Below are 17,238 nucleotides of genomic sequence, written 5' to 3' on the forward strand. Positions count from 1 at the left end.
GAGCAAGACAAGCTTTATTCGTTTCTATTTGTGGCTATAAGGAAGGAATTCGTCGTTTAGTGCTTAAATATTCACCAGAAGTACCAGGAAGGATGAGGTAAGCCCCGGAAGTCTCTATAGGTCCTCTTCAAAATTAACCTTTTTAATTGGTGATGGTTTGGTGTGAAAAAAAGGCGCGAGGGTACCCGGAGTGGGGCTGACCCTTGCGTGGGGCTTCGTAAAGTGTGCTTTTATTTTGGTAGTCGCCTAACCGGGAGGGCTGCAGTCACACGGCGGCGGGGGGAGCCTGCGTTAGCTCCCCTCTCCTTATCGCGGCGGCTGGGAGGTCGGGAACAAAAGGCGCTCTGTTCGGGACCGGCGCTGCATCGGTAAGCCTTGCGCCCGGCGTCTCCTGGACTTTGCTTCCCTCCTGCCTTGGCAGAAGCAGCCGGCAGCTCCTGGCGGTGCGCACTCCTGGAGCTGGATTTGACTCGGGCGAGGAGGCGATGTGTCCGCAGGTGGGTTTTGAGGGCTAACACGAAACGAGGAAGGGTTGGGTTTCTGAAGGGAGGCACATCTCCGGCTCGGGGACCTCTCTGAGCCCTGGAGGTGCTGGGAAGAGGCAGGTTGGGCATCCCCCCAGTGCTATTTGTTGGTGTGTGCAGTGTATTTAGAATCAGAGAATGGTTTGGGTGGGAAGGGACATTCAAGCTCATCCAGTCCCACCCCCTGCCCTGGGCAGGGACACCTCCCCCCAGCCCAGGTTGCTCCAAGCCCCGTCCAACCTGGCCTTGAACACCTCCAGGGATGGGGCAGCCACATTTAGGAGCCGTCTTTCCTCCCTGTGGTCTATGGGAAGTGTGCACACGATGGTATCTTCATAGCCCTCTCTGCCTTGATCCTGGGGGAGCCGGGCTGGGACAGACAGTGGCTTCAGGCTTTCGGGGTGCTGAGGACAGTCGGCAAGATCTGGTGTTTAGTGAATTGGTGTTTGGTTTGGGATATTTTGGGGGGTGGGTGTTTCAATTTGCCTCAACAGATGCAGTGTGGTTCTCTTGCCCAGCCTTGAGGGGTGTTATCGACCGTAGCAGCCTCTAAACCCAACTTCAGGGGCTGTGTTGTGACATTTGCCCTCACCCTAGGCTGAGCGCAGGCTCCCGGGCTTCTCTGAAAAGTGGACGTTGCCTAAATACTTGGGAAGAGGCAAATGTTGTGGCCGAGAAGTCGGTGCCTTGCTGCTGGTGATGGCCCCCGGTGTGGGACTGCTCGGTGGTGTTACGGGTTTTGGCTGCCGGTCCCCGGAGGCTGAGCTGCCGTGGGGCATCACAGGGCTTTTTGAGAGTCGTTGTATTAATGCGGGCTCAGGTGGAACTATAAACACACCTCAACCTTCCTTCTCCCTGGCTTTAAATCCATACAGACCCAATTTCAGCGCGGGTTGCCTGCTGCGAGACTGGGCAGGCGCGTGTCCCCGGCAGGCTGATGGTGCCACAGCACTGTTCGCCGTGCCGGGCTCGGCATCGCCGGCTGGGCAACCTCCGCGACACCCCGAGCGGGCGGGATGCTCTTCATCTCTTCTCCTTTCGGACGGAGCCTGTCCCACCGCCGCCGTGTGCGGGTCTGCGGGCGTTCGCAGGGCTGCGCTCCGGGCAGGGCAGCGTTCCCAGCCCGCCGCTGCCTCCGGGGCCGCAGGCGAGGGTGTCCTTGGAGGGCGGTTTTCGTAGCCGCTCCGTCTCCCCCTCTCTGCCCCGTGAGCAATCAGAGCTGGCGTTCGTTATAAACAGGCTCGCGCTTGCTGGGAAAACAGAGTTGTTGTTCCTTTTCCTCTTCCCCCCCGCTTCCCCTCCCAAGCTTCCCAGCGTTTGTGGCCAAGGACAGCGGAGCTTTGGGATGCCGGGACGGCTCCGGGCGTGAGCCCTGCAGAAAACGCCTAGGAAGAACTTCCCCGTGAGCCAGACTTTGCTCTCCTCTCCAAGGTGTCCTCTTTAGCCTTACCAAAGCTTGGGCTAAAGCTTCTCTCCATCGCAGACCTTGCAGGTGACTCCCAATACCATTGTTTCCTCTCCTTGTACTCAAGCGGCTTTTTTTTTTTTTTTTTTTAAATCAATTTGCTTTTACAGCACATTACAACATTTAATTGAATGTTCGTTATTCAAGCAAGCGATGAACTGCTGCTGGAGAAGTCTCCTGAAGGTGGTTCGTCGTCTCACGTGTTTTGTCAGGGCGCGTTACGTCACCCCGATGCCGTTTTCATCCATCTATTTCCTTCTCGAAGCAGGAGGGCTCACTGCCGGGCTTTCAAATCCCCGGCGTTTTGCCGAACGCCTCTAAATGATCCAGAGATGTGCCCGGTTGGCCGATGTCCTGCTCAACCAGGGCAAACAGGTCCGGCACCAGGGGAAATACCACGTGGAGGGGTTGGGAACAGTCAAACCATGGTCGTGGTTCAGTTCGGGGGCTCTGTGTGTGTGTGTCCCGGTTTTAAGGTCTGAGGTTTACCTGAAGCGTCTAAGTGTATGTTTTATTTGAGGAACAACTTAAAATCCACTCATATTGGTGACACCAACCCAGTTCTGAATGTGGTGGGGACGTTCCTGGTGGACCCCCCGGGCACTTGCAGCCTAACCTGGCTGTCCCAAGCCCGTGGACATCTTTAAAAAAAACCCAACGTGATAAACTTAATCTGGAAAAAAAATTGCTTGCTTCCTTCCTGCTCACAGAAAGGCAAACTTGGCCCAACGAGGGATGGGGGGGGGTGGGTGTTAAAGGGTCAGTGCACAAACCAGCTGCTCATGAGGCCATAAAAAAGAGCACTTTTTTGTGACCGGTGGCTGCACCTTTGCCCAGGGCACAGGGGTTTGGTTTTGCTTTGCTTTATCACGCATTTGCTAATGCCTTACCTAAGTCCCCTTATTTTCCTATCTCCTCCTCGCATCGTTTCTTGAGGTTTAGTTACTTAATCTGTGATGAAATATAAAGCAAAGTTCTCCACGCTCGTGCTCAGAAGGACTTTGTTTACAGTTTCAACTGCCTCTAACTCATTGACCCATTAGGTTTAATTTTAATAGGGCTCTTGCTGTTGAGAGCTGAGCCTAGACTCATCTAGGCTAATATCACAGGAGGAAAAAAAAAAAATCTTATTTGCTAAATACAAAGCAAGTTTGCAAATTGTGGTACAGATCCTCTTTTTCTTAGAAAAACATAATCAATAAATCCCTGTGCTTCCTCGGCGTGGCTGAAGGAGATGGTTAGTGTGCTGCTCTGGTGGCTACTTCTTGCTCTCAAGGGTCGCTCCCTTATTCAGCCTCTCCGTACCGTTCTTTCCCATCAATAAAATGTTTTGTAGCAATTTCATAGAATCACAGCATGGTTTGGGTTGGAAGGGACCTTGAAGATCACCCAGTCCCACCCCCTGCCCTGGGCAGGGACACCTCCCACCAGCCCAGGTTGCTCCAAGCCCCGTCCAACCTGGCCTTGAACACCTCCAGGGATGGGGCAGCCACAGCTTCTCGGGGCAACCTGCCCCAGGGGATCACTGCCCGCACAGTCAAGAATGTCTTCCTCATATCTCATCTAAATCTCCCCTTTTTCCAGTTTGAAGCCATTCCCCCTCGTCCTGTCACTCCATGCCCTTGGAGCAAGTCCCTCCCCAGCTCTCCTGGAGCCCCTTTAGGCACTGGAAGGGGCTCTGAGGTCTCCCCTTTTTCGCCTTCTCTTCTCTGAACCCCAAAAAAACCCAGAGCTGAGCGCAGCATAGTGGCAGAATCCCCCCTCGCCCTGCTCGCCACACTTCTGATGCAGCCCGGGATCCGGTTGTCCTTCTGGGCTGCGATCGCCCATTGCCGGCTCGTGTTGAGCTTCTCATCAGTCAGCCCCCCCAGGTCCTTCTCCTCAGGGCTGCTCTCCGTCCATCCTCCCCCCAGCCTGGAGTTGTGCGTGGGGTTGCCATGCTGGTGAGAGCACTCGGCAGGGAGCAAAGCCAACGGTGTTGCCTTGGTTGCTCTGCTCTGCTCCCCAGTGTCCATGTAGAACAGGCACTTCTGTTGAGCAGTTCTCCATCCACCCCTTTAGGTTTTTCAGAGCCACCTGGACAACTTCTCGCTATCCCTTTTTGGCCTCACATGTGTTGAGGCAGCCTGGGAATTCGTGGCCGATACGAAATGAGGTGTTGGTCGTGTCTTGAGCCGCTTTGCACCAGTGAAAGCTGCAGAAGTTCTTTGGGGTGCGGAGTATTTACCCGAAAGAGGAGAATGGGGCTGGCGAGAGCCGCGTTTGCGAAGCGTAGGCAACGCGATGGCAGCGGGACGTTTGTCTCTCTCGGTCTGGTGCTCTCCTTGCTGTGCAGATACGGCACGTGCCCTAAAAGCCGCTCTTCTACCGGAGACCGACGTCTGCTGCAATGAGCAGGACTGTTCCACCCTGCCACATACGTACCCTGCTTTGAACGAACAGCTCGAACGTAATTTTTTCAGTCTGCCGTCACAAGGGCAGTATGTCTGTGTTTTCTTTCCAGCTGCTGTAGTACAGGGCTTTGTGGAACCCCGTTTTCTTAAAAATCTTTGGAGGAAGCGCCGAAAGCTGCTCTGTGTGCTCTCTGGCAGAGGCAGAGAGGTTTGCTCCGCTCTTGGTGCCCACGTTCCAAAAGCCGCCGGTCACGCAGCGCGTTTGATCCCCTTGGGGGAACTCCAGATGGAGCAAATGGCTTTTCACGAGCATCTTCTTTTTCTATTGAGGCCAAGGCGGGAGCGCTCCCGTCCCTCTGCCCGACACCTCCGGTGACAGGGGATCAGCTGGAGCTCAGCACTGACAGATCCCACCGCGGTTTGAGATCCCGGAGCCAAAAATGATGTGATTTCTTCGGAGGTGCGCTGGGGAAATCCCATCAATGCTGGGAAACGAGCTGGTGCTTTGATGGGGAATGAGAGCTTTTGCTTTAGGAGGGTGTTTCTTCTAGCGCTGCCGCGGCTCTCCTCCGAACACGGGGATGGTTCCGAACACGGGGATGGTTCCAGGCTCAGCACCGCGTGTGTCCAGGGCGGACCGTCCCTGCCCACGGCGTACGAGCAAGCGGGCAGGACCGAAGAGGAGCTGCCTGAGGGGCAGAACTGGGAGGAAAACCCAGTCCTCCGTGCTCGTAGCGTGGTCTCAAATACCAAATCGCGCTTCTTTCCCAGAGCCTCCTGCAGGTGACAGATGTGGGGAAGCAGCACAAATCGTTCAAGATGCTGTTCCAGCAGAAGTGGGGTGATTCTGAGTGTCCTGCTGAGGCAGCCGCTGCAAATTAGATGCTGTAGTGAAGATTTATGAACCAGCTCATTTGCTGTTGAGGGATGGAAGGTGCCCTCGTGTAACTGGAGGTGGGGGAAAGTGCTTTAAGAGCTAACTGGTAGTTTTGAGTGGTGGGGTGGGTTTTTTTTTTCAGATTAATAATGTGTCCTCCTAAAATAGAGTGGTGAAAGCACCGGTGATCAGAAGCGCTGAGTGAGCAGCGGGTAATCCCTCCTGGACTTGACAAATCCATACTCGCTCGCACCAAAGTCTCCCTCCGCCTCTTATTTAGGATATATTTTGATAATCTGTTTGCCAAACCCTGTTGTTGCAAAGCACGCGGGGCCCAGAGACGGCGGTGCGCCGCGGGGTGGCTGCTGGGTCCTTGGACCGGGAGACGGAGCAGCACCTGGACATGGGGTACGGCTCACGCTGGCGTCAGGAGGTTGGATTTCCGTGCTTAGAAATGCGATGCAGCAGTAATTAGCTGCCCCGTACGTGCTTTGTCCTGCTGTGCGACGAAACCCCATAGCTATAATATCTTATTTTTGTCCTCTTGTGGTTTTTTGTGGTTTTTTTTTCTACCAGGCAAATGAGGTGACCGACAGTGCTTACATGGGCTCAGAGAGCACGTACAGCGAGTGCGAAACCTTCACGGATGAAGACACCAGCACACTAGTCCATCACGAGATGCACGACGAAGTAGAAACGGACAGTGCCATCGACTCCACCGTACACTCGGAGTTCACAGATCCCATCGAAGAGCCGGAGCACGGGTGAGTTGGGAGCAAAACTCACCCCGCGGCGGCAGGAAACTTGGGCAAACTGGGAGCAGGCGAGGACCGAGGGAGAGGCAGCCCCGAGGATTTAAAATAAAGTGGGCCGAGTCTGTCTTGCTGAAACTGGTTGGTTTGTTCTTTGGAACTTCATGCAAGACCAAAAATAGCTCTTCTTCAAGAATAATGATAATAATTAGACCGCACCATGTGTAGGCTGTTTTGGAGCTCGGCCTGGCAATCTCTTTGAGTTAATCACTGCTTGCCTTGGGAGAACTTCTGTACCCTCATTAACATCTTTAACCTCTAAAGTAAGTTCTCAGATGATCCAAACACCTGAAATACTTGCAGTTTTTAATCTATCACTTAAGCCAGAAACGCAACGTATAATTTTCAAGTCGGGAGGGGAACTCTTCGTATTCTTGTTTTTCCTAAACACGCGTGCGCCCTTTGATGTGCAACCACCTCCTGTAATAACTAGTTTTAAACTTGTGCCTGAAGCGCAGAAGCGTGAGCTAAGATCATCTTCCCGGGCTCTGACCCGCTGCTGGCAAAACCGCTCCTGGGCCTGCCTCCTTTCTTAGATTTTGCAGGAAAAATGGGGTTTTTTTGGGGGGTGAAACTGGGATGCCAGCAGGCGGGAAAGGAGGGAATAACTCTTTTGAATAGTGACCCAAGAGCACCGGTCTACTCCGAAACCTCTGGAACCATCATTGCTTAAGGTCTGCTAATACACAGCATTTTTTTGGCCAAAACCCCATCGCCCAGGCTTGGTGCTGTGGTGGGTACTTTACAGTTCCTATTGCTTTGAAAAAGCACCGGGCTTCCCCAAATCCCACTCCCAAAAATCACATCTCGGGGGGACGTCGGAGATGCGGTGAGCGGTCAGCGCCGCTGGGCACTCAGCGCCGGGGCTGCAAGGGTGCTGCGGATCAGGGGAAAAAATGGGATTAGCTGGCTCCGGCTCTCCTCGCCCGAGCGCGTTCAGCTCAGTGACAGTTAAATCGGGATATAATCGGCTGTTGAGCTCCCGGACCGCTGAGCAGAAGGTCTCTGGAGGGGCCATGGCAGCCTGCGTGCGCTCTCGTCCTCTGGGGAGAATGCCGTGCCTCGGATTCACCTGCCTGTAGGTACAAAATATTTTGCTTGGGATTTTTGGTGGGGTTTTTTTTGTTTGTTTTTGGTTTTTTTTTAAGATTAGGTTGTTCTTGAGGCTTCCCTGCTACTCCCAGTGTGCGCTTGGGAAGGTCGGGTGTCCTTCGGGCGCTCTGTCCGAGCGCGGGGGTGCATGCTGCCGGGTGTGTTAAATGTGCGCAAATTCCAGATAGCCAAAAAAAATCACGGAAGAAGTTCATTTTGCTTAAAGATTTGAGACGGAAACCTCTGGAAGTATATTCCCAAGTGGTTTTGGTGCCATGGAAACCCCCGGCAGGACAACAGTTTTACGCCTGTAGTGCCCAGAGCTCCTCCAGGGGACAGGCAGGGAGTACAAGCAGCTGGTGGGCTGAATCAAAGCTTGGACGCCGCTTTTCAGTAGCTGTTGAGGCTCAACGTACCCCCAGTAGGTGTATATAAAATATTCCTACTATTTATTGCCCGAAGCATCCCTGGCTGAGGGTTTCCACGTGCCTGATCAGATCTGCTTCTGCACGGTCAAACCCGCAGCCCCGAATTTAGAGATTTGGGCTTGAGTTTTGCTCGCCGGTTCCAAATTCCACCCCCTGCCTTCTATTCCTGGAAAGATTTTCCGATGCTTTCGGCGACGGTCCGCTGGGTGCGGAGTCTGACTCACCGCCGGGGAGGATGGGCTCCCGACGGATCCCACAGCGGGAATAACGGCGCTTCTCCGGCGCAGGAGGAGGATGTGCGGATGCCCACGAGCTGGACCGGACTTGTATGCGGTTAAACAGAGATCCGCTGCTGGTTTGGCTGGAGGGGTTGACATGTTTTTTTATTAACAGGATAAGGGCAAATCCTTCGGATGGTGCAGGGTTTTGTCATAAATGGCTTATCTGTAATCTTTTTTTCTTTCTGATTTAGTAGAGCAATCTACTCATAGCCCCATTTTCCCTCTCCCAGCGAGTGGATGAAGATGGGGGCGTAGCCTGAAATAGCAATTTTTATAGTAATGGAATCTTTTTTTTGTTGTTAGCGTTGAATTTTGGAGAGGAGAGGAGTGCTAGTCCCCCCCCCAAAAACACATACTTGTGGCTTGTAGGCACACGGGCTGCTTTCACAGCCTGGTTCTTACAAATCCCCCCCTGCTTTTTTCTCCTCAGCTTAATTTTAAAACCTCTACAGTCTTGGGCAGGAAAGTCCTCAGAGTGGGCACGTCCTGCCGGGGCGGCTTGACTTTGTACGACGCTGCGCACGTGGAAAGACACTTACAGAAGCTGTGACTTCTGTGCTGAGCTGTGTCCCCTCTCCGAAGCAAGGGACATCCCGGGACCTGTGCTGGGTCTGGTCAGGCTTTAGGCTGATGCTTCACACGCTACAGCCTTCTGGGTCCGGTGTTAAAAACACATAAACCAGCATTCCTCCTCCCCAGGATTGTCAGGAGTGCGTACAGCGTTTTCCCAGCAGGAGGAGGGAAATGGGTTCCTTCTTCTTGCCGGGGCAGGCTGTCGCTGCCGGGTCAGGCAGCTGCCTGTAAACACCCGGGATTTGTGTCATGGGGGGGTTACAGTGTTAAACCCCGCTGCTGGGCTCTTGATAGGATTACACAGCGAGCGTGAGCCCGGCCTGAAGGCTGGTGATGTAATTTAAAACACATTTAGGGGGTGTTGGTTTGCCGAGCAAAAAGTGTCGGTTTGTCGTGAAAAAAAAAAAAAAAAAAAAAAGAAAGAAAATTGCTGCAAAGTTCCCGGTGGTGCCCTTGGGTGTTGGAGGCCACGGGGGTGAATTGCGCCCTAAGGAAGAGCTGCCGAAACGGGGGATGTGATTTTGGAAGGTGGATGTCGCGTGGGCGATTGGGCTGCGGTGGCCACCCTCTAACGTTCTTCCTCTCTGCTCCCACAGATCCCATCCGCACGACCTGCCCCTGGGCTCGGACCTCAGCCACTCCATCGTGACGGTCATTAGCGGAGAGGAGCATTTTGAGGATTACGGAGAAGGGAATGAAGCAGATTTGTTCTCAGAGAGCTTGTGTAATGGGGAAAGCAGCTTTAACAGCTCCTCGTTCCTCTCTCCCAGGTAACGCTCGGCGCTGCGCTGGCCGTGTTTTCACCGGTTTCGCTTGCTTACTGTCTTTGCCTTTGTGGGTGTGTGGTGTTCCCTTTGGGTTTGCACAGCAGTCGACCTGCAAGAGGGAGTTCCTGGCAAACTTTGGATGCGACGGGATAACCTGCTGGGAAGTGGAAGAGGAGACCTCTCCCTCAGTCTTTCCTTTTCCTGAATAGTGCCCACTCTCCCATCCAGAGGCACCGGTGCCCGGCAGCAGGGGGAAGAGCAGTCTGCGTTTCAAGCGCGTCCAGGGCAGCATCACCTTCCCACTCCTAAAATTTAGGGATGTGGCTCCTCGCAGAACCTTCCGGTAGAGAAAACCACCGTGCAGCTTTACTCTTGGTCCTGTTGGATGACATTTTTTTGTTTCCTTTCTCTCTTCTGCTCATATTTTTGGCTTTGAGCTGATGCTTGGTTGGATCCTCACAACCTGCGGCGGCCTTCCTTCTCTAGGCAGCCTAAAGGGATGCGCGGAGCAAGAAGCGGGCTGTCGCGTTTTCCTGCGCTCCTCGCATTAGGGTCTGCAGCCCGGCAAAGTTTGGCTTCCCAGCCCCCGCGGGGTGAACTGAGGAGCTGCTACGACAGCACAAAACCCCGTCAGTACTTACTTTCGAAGGAAAAAAATGTAAAAACTGGAATGATCATCCACTGCCGCAGCACACAGAGTGTCTGTGATGACAGGGAACACCGGGGACGTGTTCCTCCGTCGTCCCTGGGCAAGGCAGGAGTGATCCCTGCCAGCCGCACGCTTGTCTTGAAGACAAGAACATACTTTTTTTTCCTTTGGGACGATGCACATTTGTGATTCTCTGCAGCAGTATAAACTTGTCATTACTTTTCTTCTTTCTTTTTTTTTTCTTTTTTTTTTTTCTGCTGTCTGCTTGTTTTCTACCGGCTTCCCAAAGCTCTTTGGAGAGTTTGGGCCATTCTGCTGGCAGAGGGCTGACAGAGAAGAGCTGCTGTCACATCTCCACACCTTCACTTTGCCGCAGGTGACTTTTTTGGGGGTTTTTTTGCTGGTGCAACAGCAATTTTGAAGACGTTAACTAAACCCGCAATAGGAGAGCGTTGCTGTGAAAGCATGCCTAACCCCCTGTTACGTCAGGAAACGGGTGCTCCGGCGTTTGATGGGATGGGATGCCCTGCAGCGGAAGGGACACGTCGCTCGTCTACACTTGTCCTTTGATTGCGCTGCGCAGAAGTCCCTGGTACGGCCGTCTGTACTGCTGCGGCAGCGTAGGACGCGCTCTCGGATAAAAACCAGCCTTGCTGATCGTTTTGAGTTTCTCTTTGAGTGTGGGCCCCCAACCTAGTCCGGAAGGCTCCTGGCAAGAAAATACTCAGCTAAAAGAGCTTTGCAATCAGTTACGCTTTTTCTTTAACGTCAGTCAGTCCGGAGCTCCCAGTTTACCTACACTCCCACTTCAAATCTTGCTCTGTCAGGGCACTGTCTCCCCTCTGCTGCTCCGTCTCTTTGGATCTTATCCACCAGATCGTGCTCTGAAGCATCTTTCCTCTGCCGGGAGGGGTTCGCTCGGCACACGGCCACGCAGCTCTTGGTGGTTTATGCTGGAGACTCGCTGCTGGGGCTTGCTGGGCAGGCACGCTGCAGATAAACTCTGCAGAAACTCCGGAGTTAAGAATGCGGTTCTGTTTGAAACGGAGGATTTCCTCATGCCTTTGAGGTCTAGCCCTTGCCTTGGATTATCGTTGCGTGTGTGAAGGTCCTCAGCTGATTCTTCTCTGAGGCTGTGCTGTTTTTCTGAACACAGCTCTGCCTCCCCACTGCGTTCAAACGTAGCGAAACCTTAAAGAGCTACAGGACATCTCTGGTTCAGGCTAAATGGCATCTTTGGCTGTGGGTTGAGAACGAGGAACGCTATCGCTTGTAAACGGTCACGTCGCCACACACCCTTTCCGTGTAACAAGAGTCTCGAAGTGGGAATAACATCAACAAATTTTCCTGCCACAGCTCCAGATCTTCACCAGAGGTGAAGATCCTTCACCCAAGAGCCTTCAGGGAGCACTGTGGGGTATTGCATTTTCCTGCTTAGTCCTAGTACATGTGTTTGCCATCCCTCCTCTTGGGTTGCCACCTCTTCCCTGGCGTGTCCATCCGGTAAGAGAAGTCTCTCTGCAACACTCGGTGGCACATGAGTGGCGACTGCCAGGAAAAGCTCCTGGCGCGCACCCGTTTCGGGGCTGTGTTGCTGAGCCCCGCGGAAGACGAACGTTACTCCCCGAGGTGGAGGGAGGAGGCGGGAAGGCTGCACGTGGCGCGGAGCGTGGCGGCTTGCCACGAGGGGTAGGTGGGGACGCCGCTAGGCGCAGCGCGGTGGAGCTCTCGCCCACTCCACGGGCGAGCAACCAACCCGGCCAGAGGCCAAGTCTACCTGCACGCCCCCGAAGAGTTGCCAGGTTCACACCAGATTCGGGTTCACACCTTGCCCAGGGATGCGCGCAGCCGGGTGAGCCGTGCCTGCCTGCCGGCCGGGGCGAAGAAGACGGCGCTGAGCGGGGCTGACGAGCAGCCAGGCGCGGGGACGGAGCCCGGAGTCGCTTTTTCCACGTGCCACAAAGCTTCTGTCGCCTCCTACCCCACGCACAGCCTGAGCAACTCAACTGACTGCTGGGTCCAAACCTGCCCTTAGAGGATCGGGGGAGTGTTTTTTTATTATTTTTTTTTTATTTTTTTCCAGGAATGGGAAAAGAAGAGCAATTTGGCACTTATTGTTGTCCAGTTGCCTGTTCTAAGAGGGCTCGGAAATACTGTACAGACGGCACGAACTCAGAGGCCTGACCCAGGGGGTGGCTGAGCTGGTGACACCATGCTGCCACCAAAAACACACCAATGAGGGGTTATGCAAAGGTGCTGGAGCCGGGGGACCCCTCCGGGGGTGTCCTGGGCACTCAGCATCTCCTGGGCCAGGACTTGCCAGTGCGGAACTGTGTCACGGGGTTGACTATAGCCCTTTCCGATGCCTTTTGGTTTTAAGCTTGCTTGTGTTTGCTCACACCTTTACCCGTCTGTCTTATTGAACTGCTTTGTTTTTTCACTATTAACCTTTCTTTGATTAAAGTCCGTGGCTTCCAGAAGCGTGTTTTCCCCGCGGGAAGGATTTGGGGCATAGATTTGGCCCCAAAGTAACGCCAACTCTTGGCTCTTCGGAATCCCTCGGCCAAACTCTGTCCTGCCCAAGTCACGGCAGGTGGGGGAGATGGTTTGCCAAGCGTCGGTGAATGCCTCGGCAGCTTGCTTTCCACATCGGCACCCCAAAATGAAACTCTGAGCGGACCCGTTAGCTCCCCAGGCCGTTAAAGTCCCGTAGACTCCCACGTCCTCTTCCCAAATGATGTTCCCTACGGTAAGGCGACACTGCTGTTTAGCTTCGCTGTGCTTCGCTTCGTAGGAGACAGCAGTTGAATCGCAACCGCCTTTTTGAGTTTAGCTTAAAAGCGGAGCTCTTTGCGATAAAAACCCAACTCTGCATTACTAACGGTGGGTCCGCAGCAGCACCGATGCTCTTATTTTTAAAGCATCCCGTTGGAAAACGGTGCGGCCGACCAGAGGATTTGGGTCTTGCTCATGGCACCCGGTCCAACGGTGCGTGACTTGGGTCTGCATTTACCCGAGGCAAACCAGGACTGTTGCTGGAGCCTCCCTAGACCGGGTTGCTTAGAAAATCATATCGGAAAATAAACTTTATAGTCGGGTAGGTTTGGGGAAAGCATGGCCCTTCCCGGGGCTCTCAAGGGTTCCTCCACGAGAGCCGGCTGGCACAGGGGTTTGGAAACACGAGCAAAGCTCGAAATCTTTGGGACGAGGGCGGTGGAAGTCCTGCTAATTTAGAGCAACTCCATATTGACTGCACTTTGGTTTCTAAAATCGAGGCGGGGGAGGTGACCCAATCCACCCTAAAGTTTTCAACGGCGAATCTTGTATCTCGTGCCAAAAACTCCCCTGCCCCAACCTACCCTCAGCTTGTGGAAGCCACGGATGAAAATCAGCCCTATCTGTTCTGTCCTGTTAAAATGACCCTTGTGATTTCTCTAGCGCCAATCCGCTCGCTGCGAAACTGCACAGCATTATCGCAGATGAAGCATTTGAGTTTTACTGTAGCCAGTGCCACAAACAAATCAACCGCCTCGAGGATCTTTCTGCTCGCCTGAATGATCTTGAAATGAATAGGTAATTGGGCTTGTGTGTGGCCGTCTCAGTGTCGGGAATGAACGTTCTGGAAGGGAAGACTCTCCTTGTCTTGCACAGCTTTCCTTTGCTGGTGCGTTGTCCTCGTTGCGAGAGGGGACGAATTTCGCCAAGGTGAGCCTCTCCAGGTGCTACAGGTTGTAATGACGTTATGGAGAGTGTGCAGAATCATAGAATGGTTTGGGTTGGAAGGGACCTTGAAGATCATCCAGTTGCCACCCCCCGCCCTCTCCCACCAGCCCAGGTTGCTCCAAGCCCCGTCCAACCTGGCCTTGAACACCTCCAGGGATGGAGCTTCTATAACTTCTCTGGGCAACCTGTTCCAGTGCCTCACCACCCTCAGAGTGAAAAATTTCTTCCTAATATCTAATCTAAATCTCCATTTTTCCAGTTTGAAGCCATTCCCCCTCATCTATCGCTACACGTTTCCCTTAGTCTGAGCCACGGTGGCTGGCAGACGATGAGAGTCTTCCCTTCTGCTCTTGGGCAGCCTCTTTGCATGTCCTGCTGAGTGGTGGGTGCTTCTCCACGCTCCGAGTAATGCAGTCCTTCCGTCGGGACTTGCAGGCGTAAGCTGATCGCGTACAGTATTTCTGTCACCAAGGAAAAGCCTGCCAGGTCTTCTGGCCGGTGATCCCCAGTGTGGAGACACGCCTGGGTTGCTGGTTCAACCTGGAAGGGCAGGTAGAGCCCGTCCACCCGCTGTAGCAGGAACCTGGAAACATCAGCGTGCTTTCTATGGGACCTCTCCTGCAGACGCTCTCGCTTTGCGCCAGTAAATTCTTGTTCCGCCCAGCTTCGCCAGCTGCCCGCCCGCCTGCGTGCCACCACTCGCCGGGTAGACGTGCTAGACACCGGGGCCTTTCTATGAGAACTTCATGAGTTTTTTGAACGTGACGTTTGAGGTCTACCAGCCAGCAGCCGGAGCTGCTGATTTGACAAGCGGGGAGGGATTTCTATTTGTTCGGTGTTTGCAGACCTGTTTGCATCCCTCTGAGTGGAACGATGGCGGCATTAGTAATAATCGTTCTTCTCGCATCTGGTGGGCTTTTTCAAGCCTGGTTTTCGGTTGTGGTCTTGGTCTTTTATCTGTCCTCTACAAGGACAGGCTGTAATGGGAGCTCTCCTGGGGTGTATAGCTATATGGGAAAACAAGTAGGAGCTTGACCATCAAGTTTTTAATGGAAAAAGTACTTTTCTCCCTTTCTCTTTCTCCGGTAAATAGTTGCCTTTGCTATTGGAGGTCTTGAGGGTCAGCCGTGAGTCTGAGGTTATGTAGTTTTTAAGCAGAACGCTGGAGTTCCCTGGATGTACCAGTAGCCCCGCTCCGTTTCAGGTTTTCTCTGCCAAATTTACCTGCAAAGCCTGTGATGGATGGGATTTCCAGAGGCTTCCCCATCCCGTGGTGTCACGGTGGGAATTCCGTAGGTTTTGATTTAACGTGTGCCCTTTGGGCTCAGGGCGAGTAGGTATGGTTCCTCCATCCGCGTTCGGGCTTTCCCCGTGCACAAATTTGCTGGGAATGTGTTCCAAGTGCCCCTGCGCAGTGAGCCGATGGAAGGGCCATTGCCCACCCTCTCTGCCGTGAGGACGTGAGATGTGGCGAGACCTCTTCTTTGCTCCCAGCATCACCAGCAACGCCAAGCCCTCAGTGCAAGGGGACGAGTCCTAGACCACAGGTGAAGAAAGCAGCAGAAACTGGACCAAATTCTGGGCCGAGCAGCCTCGTACCGTGCCTGGGAGGCAAAACCTCCTCCTGAGCATGCCAGGAGGATGCCAACAGCGGGGGTGAAGCCCAAAGACACCGTGTAACGGCCTCACTTTTGGAGGCTGTGGGCCTATACGTGGCGTTTTATGCTTGGAAGAAGGTGGGGAGCCTGGTGCCGGCACCGGGGCACTGCTGCCTGAGCCCACGGCGTGGCAAGGCAGGGAAGAAACCCGCCCGGAGCTTGCGATGAACCGCTTTTGTTAAAGCCCGTTTTGTTTTAATGCCCTTGAAGCAGAGGCGGTGTGTCTCATCCCCTCCGGAGAGGTCCGTAGGTGCCGGCGCTGCTTTCCGATAAGAGAAAAATATTATTTTCTCTCTCTCTCCGGTGCTGGGGACGTACGTGACTCGTTCCAATTGCTGTCAAACACGAGAGCCTGACCTCTTCCCCTCGGGCGGGCGCCGAGCGTCCTTGAAGCCCGGCCAGCGGCGGCTCTTGCACTCCTTGGGAATCCGGGCTGTGACAGGAGGGCTCGTAACCCCGACAGCAGCCCCTGCTCCCTCATTGTCTGTTTTTTTTTTTTTTTTTTTTAAAAAAAAGAAAATTATCCTAAGCTATTTTTAATTCCTCCTTCTAAGAATTAATGTAATTGTTGCAGCTCTGGGCAGGAATGAGCTCCCAGAGGATTTTTATTTATTTATTTTCCTTTAAACTGAGCTAAGCACCGGGGAATGCAATCGCCGCTTCTCCGCGCGGGCTTAGAGCCGTGCTTGCTGTCACCGTTCAGCGATGATTTCCATGGCCCCGATGCGTCCCGGTGGCATCTGTTTGACAAGAGTGTGTGTTTGGGTGGAAGACAAGATCCAAGCCCCGCTCGCTTCGCTGGCGTGCAGCTGCATCCGGGAGGACTGGAAGGAACATCTTTGCAAGTAGCCATTTCTGAAAAAAAGCCTTTTTTGTTTTTTTGGTGGTTTTTTCTCAGCGGGGAGAGCCCGCAGCCCCAACCCCAAGCGCAGGGGAACGCAGACCTTGGCTCTTCGTGCCCTGGGTCACGCTGAGCGTCAGCTATAAACCATGACCGCTCCGGTATGGTGGCAGCTGGCTCGGCCGTACGCGGAGCCATCAGTCATCAAAAGGAGAGCTTGTACCCCTCCCCAGCGGTTATGACAGTGCCCGCGCTTAAAAATCCATAAAGGGACATCATCAACAGCTCCTAAAATCTCTGAGCTATGAGGAGGCAGCGACTCCCTGGCGATGCGGAGCCAAATAGCGAGACTAATCTTTGGGCGAAGCGCGAAGCGGCGTGCGGAAGGGTGGAAGTGGCCCTTTGCAGGCGGGAGGCGCTCCGTGTCCCTTCTTAGCGCTTTCCCTTAGGGATCAGTTTTCAGGACAGGGATCGGCCGGTGAGAGGACACCGGGGCTGGAAGCGGTGAGGTTTTTCCGCGGCGTTAGTCCCTTCGGTCGGTTATCGCCGCGTTGTTCGATGATGTGAACGGTTCCCTCGCCTGCCGTCCGCCGTGCCGTGCGGGTGGTGCATGCTGCCTGGGCACTCCCCTGCCACGGCGAAGGATGTGCCCCGGAGTGCTTAAAGTTTCCTGTTTTCCCTTGCTCTCTCCGCTGTCAGCTTTCCTAACTCTTTCCTGTTTTTATTTCATTTCGCAGTCCGAATAAACGACTCTCAAGCAAGAAGGTAGCAAGGTAAGCTCCGACTCGCATTACCGTTCAGCTGCCGGGGCTGCGGAGGGAAGGTTGTGGATATAAGTTTGCGGTTGAATTCTGATAGAGTTTGCCATAGCTGTTTTTTCGGAAATTTGGGGTTTTTTTTTTCCGCTCCTGCATGCGGCTCGGAGGCTGGCGTCAACCTCATTTCTTCCAGGAGAAAAAGTAGGGGTGCTTTCCCCCGGCTCCGTCCTGCCAGTGCCTCAGCGGGGGGCACGTGGAGTGGGGAAGGAGTCTGTAGAAGGGCACGTCCCACGGGACTGTCTCCTCCCCAGTGTCACTGTCGTGTGTCTCTAGAGGGCTGGATGGGGCTCTACCACCCTCTTCGAGGGCTTTCTGCAGCACCACAAAAAAGCCGGCC

The 17,238-nt window shown here is 53.9% G+C and overlaps 1 protein-coding gene across 1 annotated transcript in view; it reads left to right on the top strand.

The window, feature by feature from the left end:
* Window positions 1-17,238, top strand: part of RAB11FIP3 (RAB11 family interacting protein 3 (class II)) — a 74,202-nt gene that overhangs the window by 43,637 nt on the left and 13,327 nt on the right. The window contains exons 4-7 of the mRNA XM_009881973.1: window positions 5,836-6,023; window positions 9,042-9,215; window positions 13,300-13,434; window positions 16,821-16,856. Of these exons, the coding sequence (XP_009880275.1) occupies window positions 5,836-6,023; window positions 9,042-9,215; window positions 13,300-13,434; window positions 16,821-16,856 (533 nt within the window). The remainder of the gene's footprint in view (window positions 1-5,835; window positions 6,024-9,041; window positions 9,216-13,299; window positions 13,435-16,820; window positions 16,857-17,238) is intronic.

The sequence above is a fragment of the Charadrius vociferus genome, unplaced genomic scaffold, assembly GCF_000708025.1.
Source record: "Charadrius vociferus isolate BGI_N301 unplaced genomic scaffold, ASM70802v2 scaffold593, whole genome shotgun sequence".
NCBI classification, from domain to species: domain Eukaryota; kingdom Metazoa; phylum Chordata; class Aves; order Charadriiformes; family Charadriidae; genus Charadrius; species Charadrius vociferus.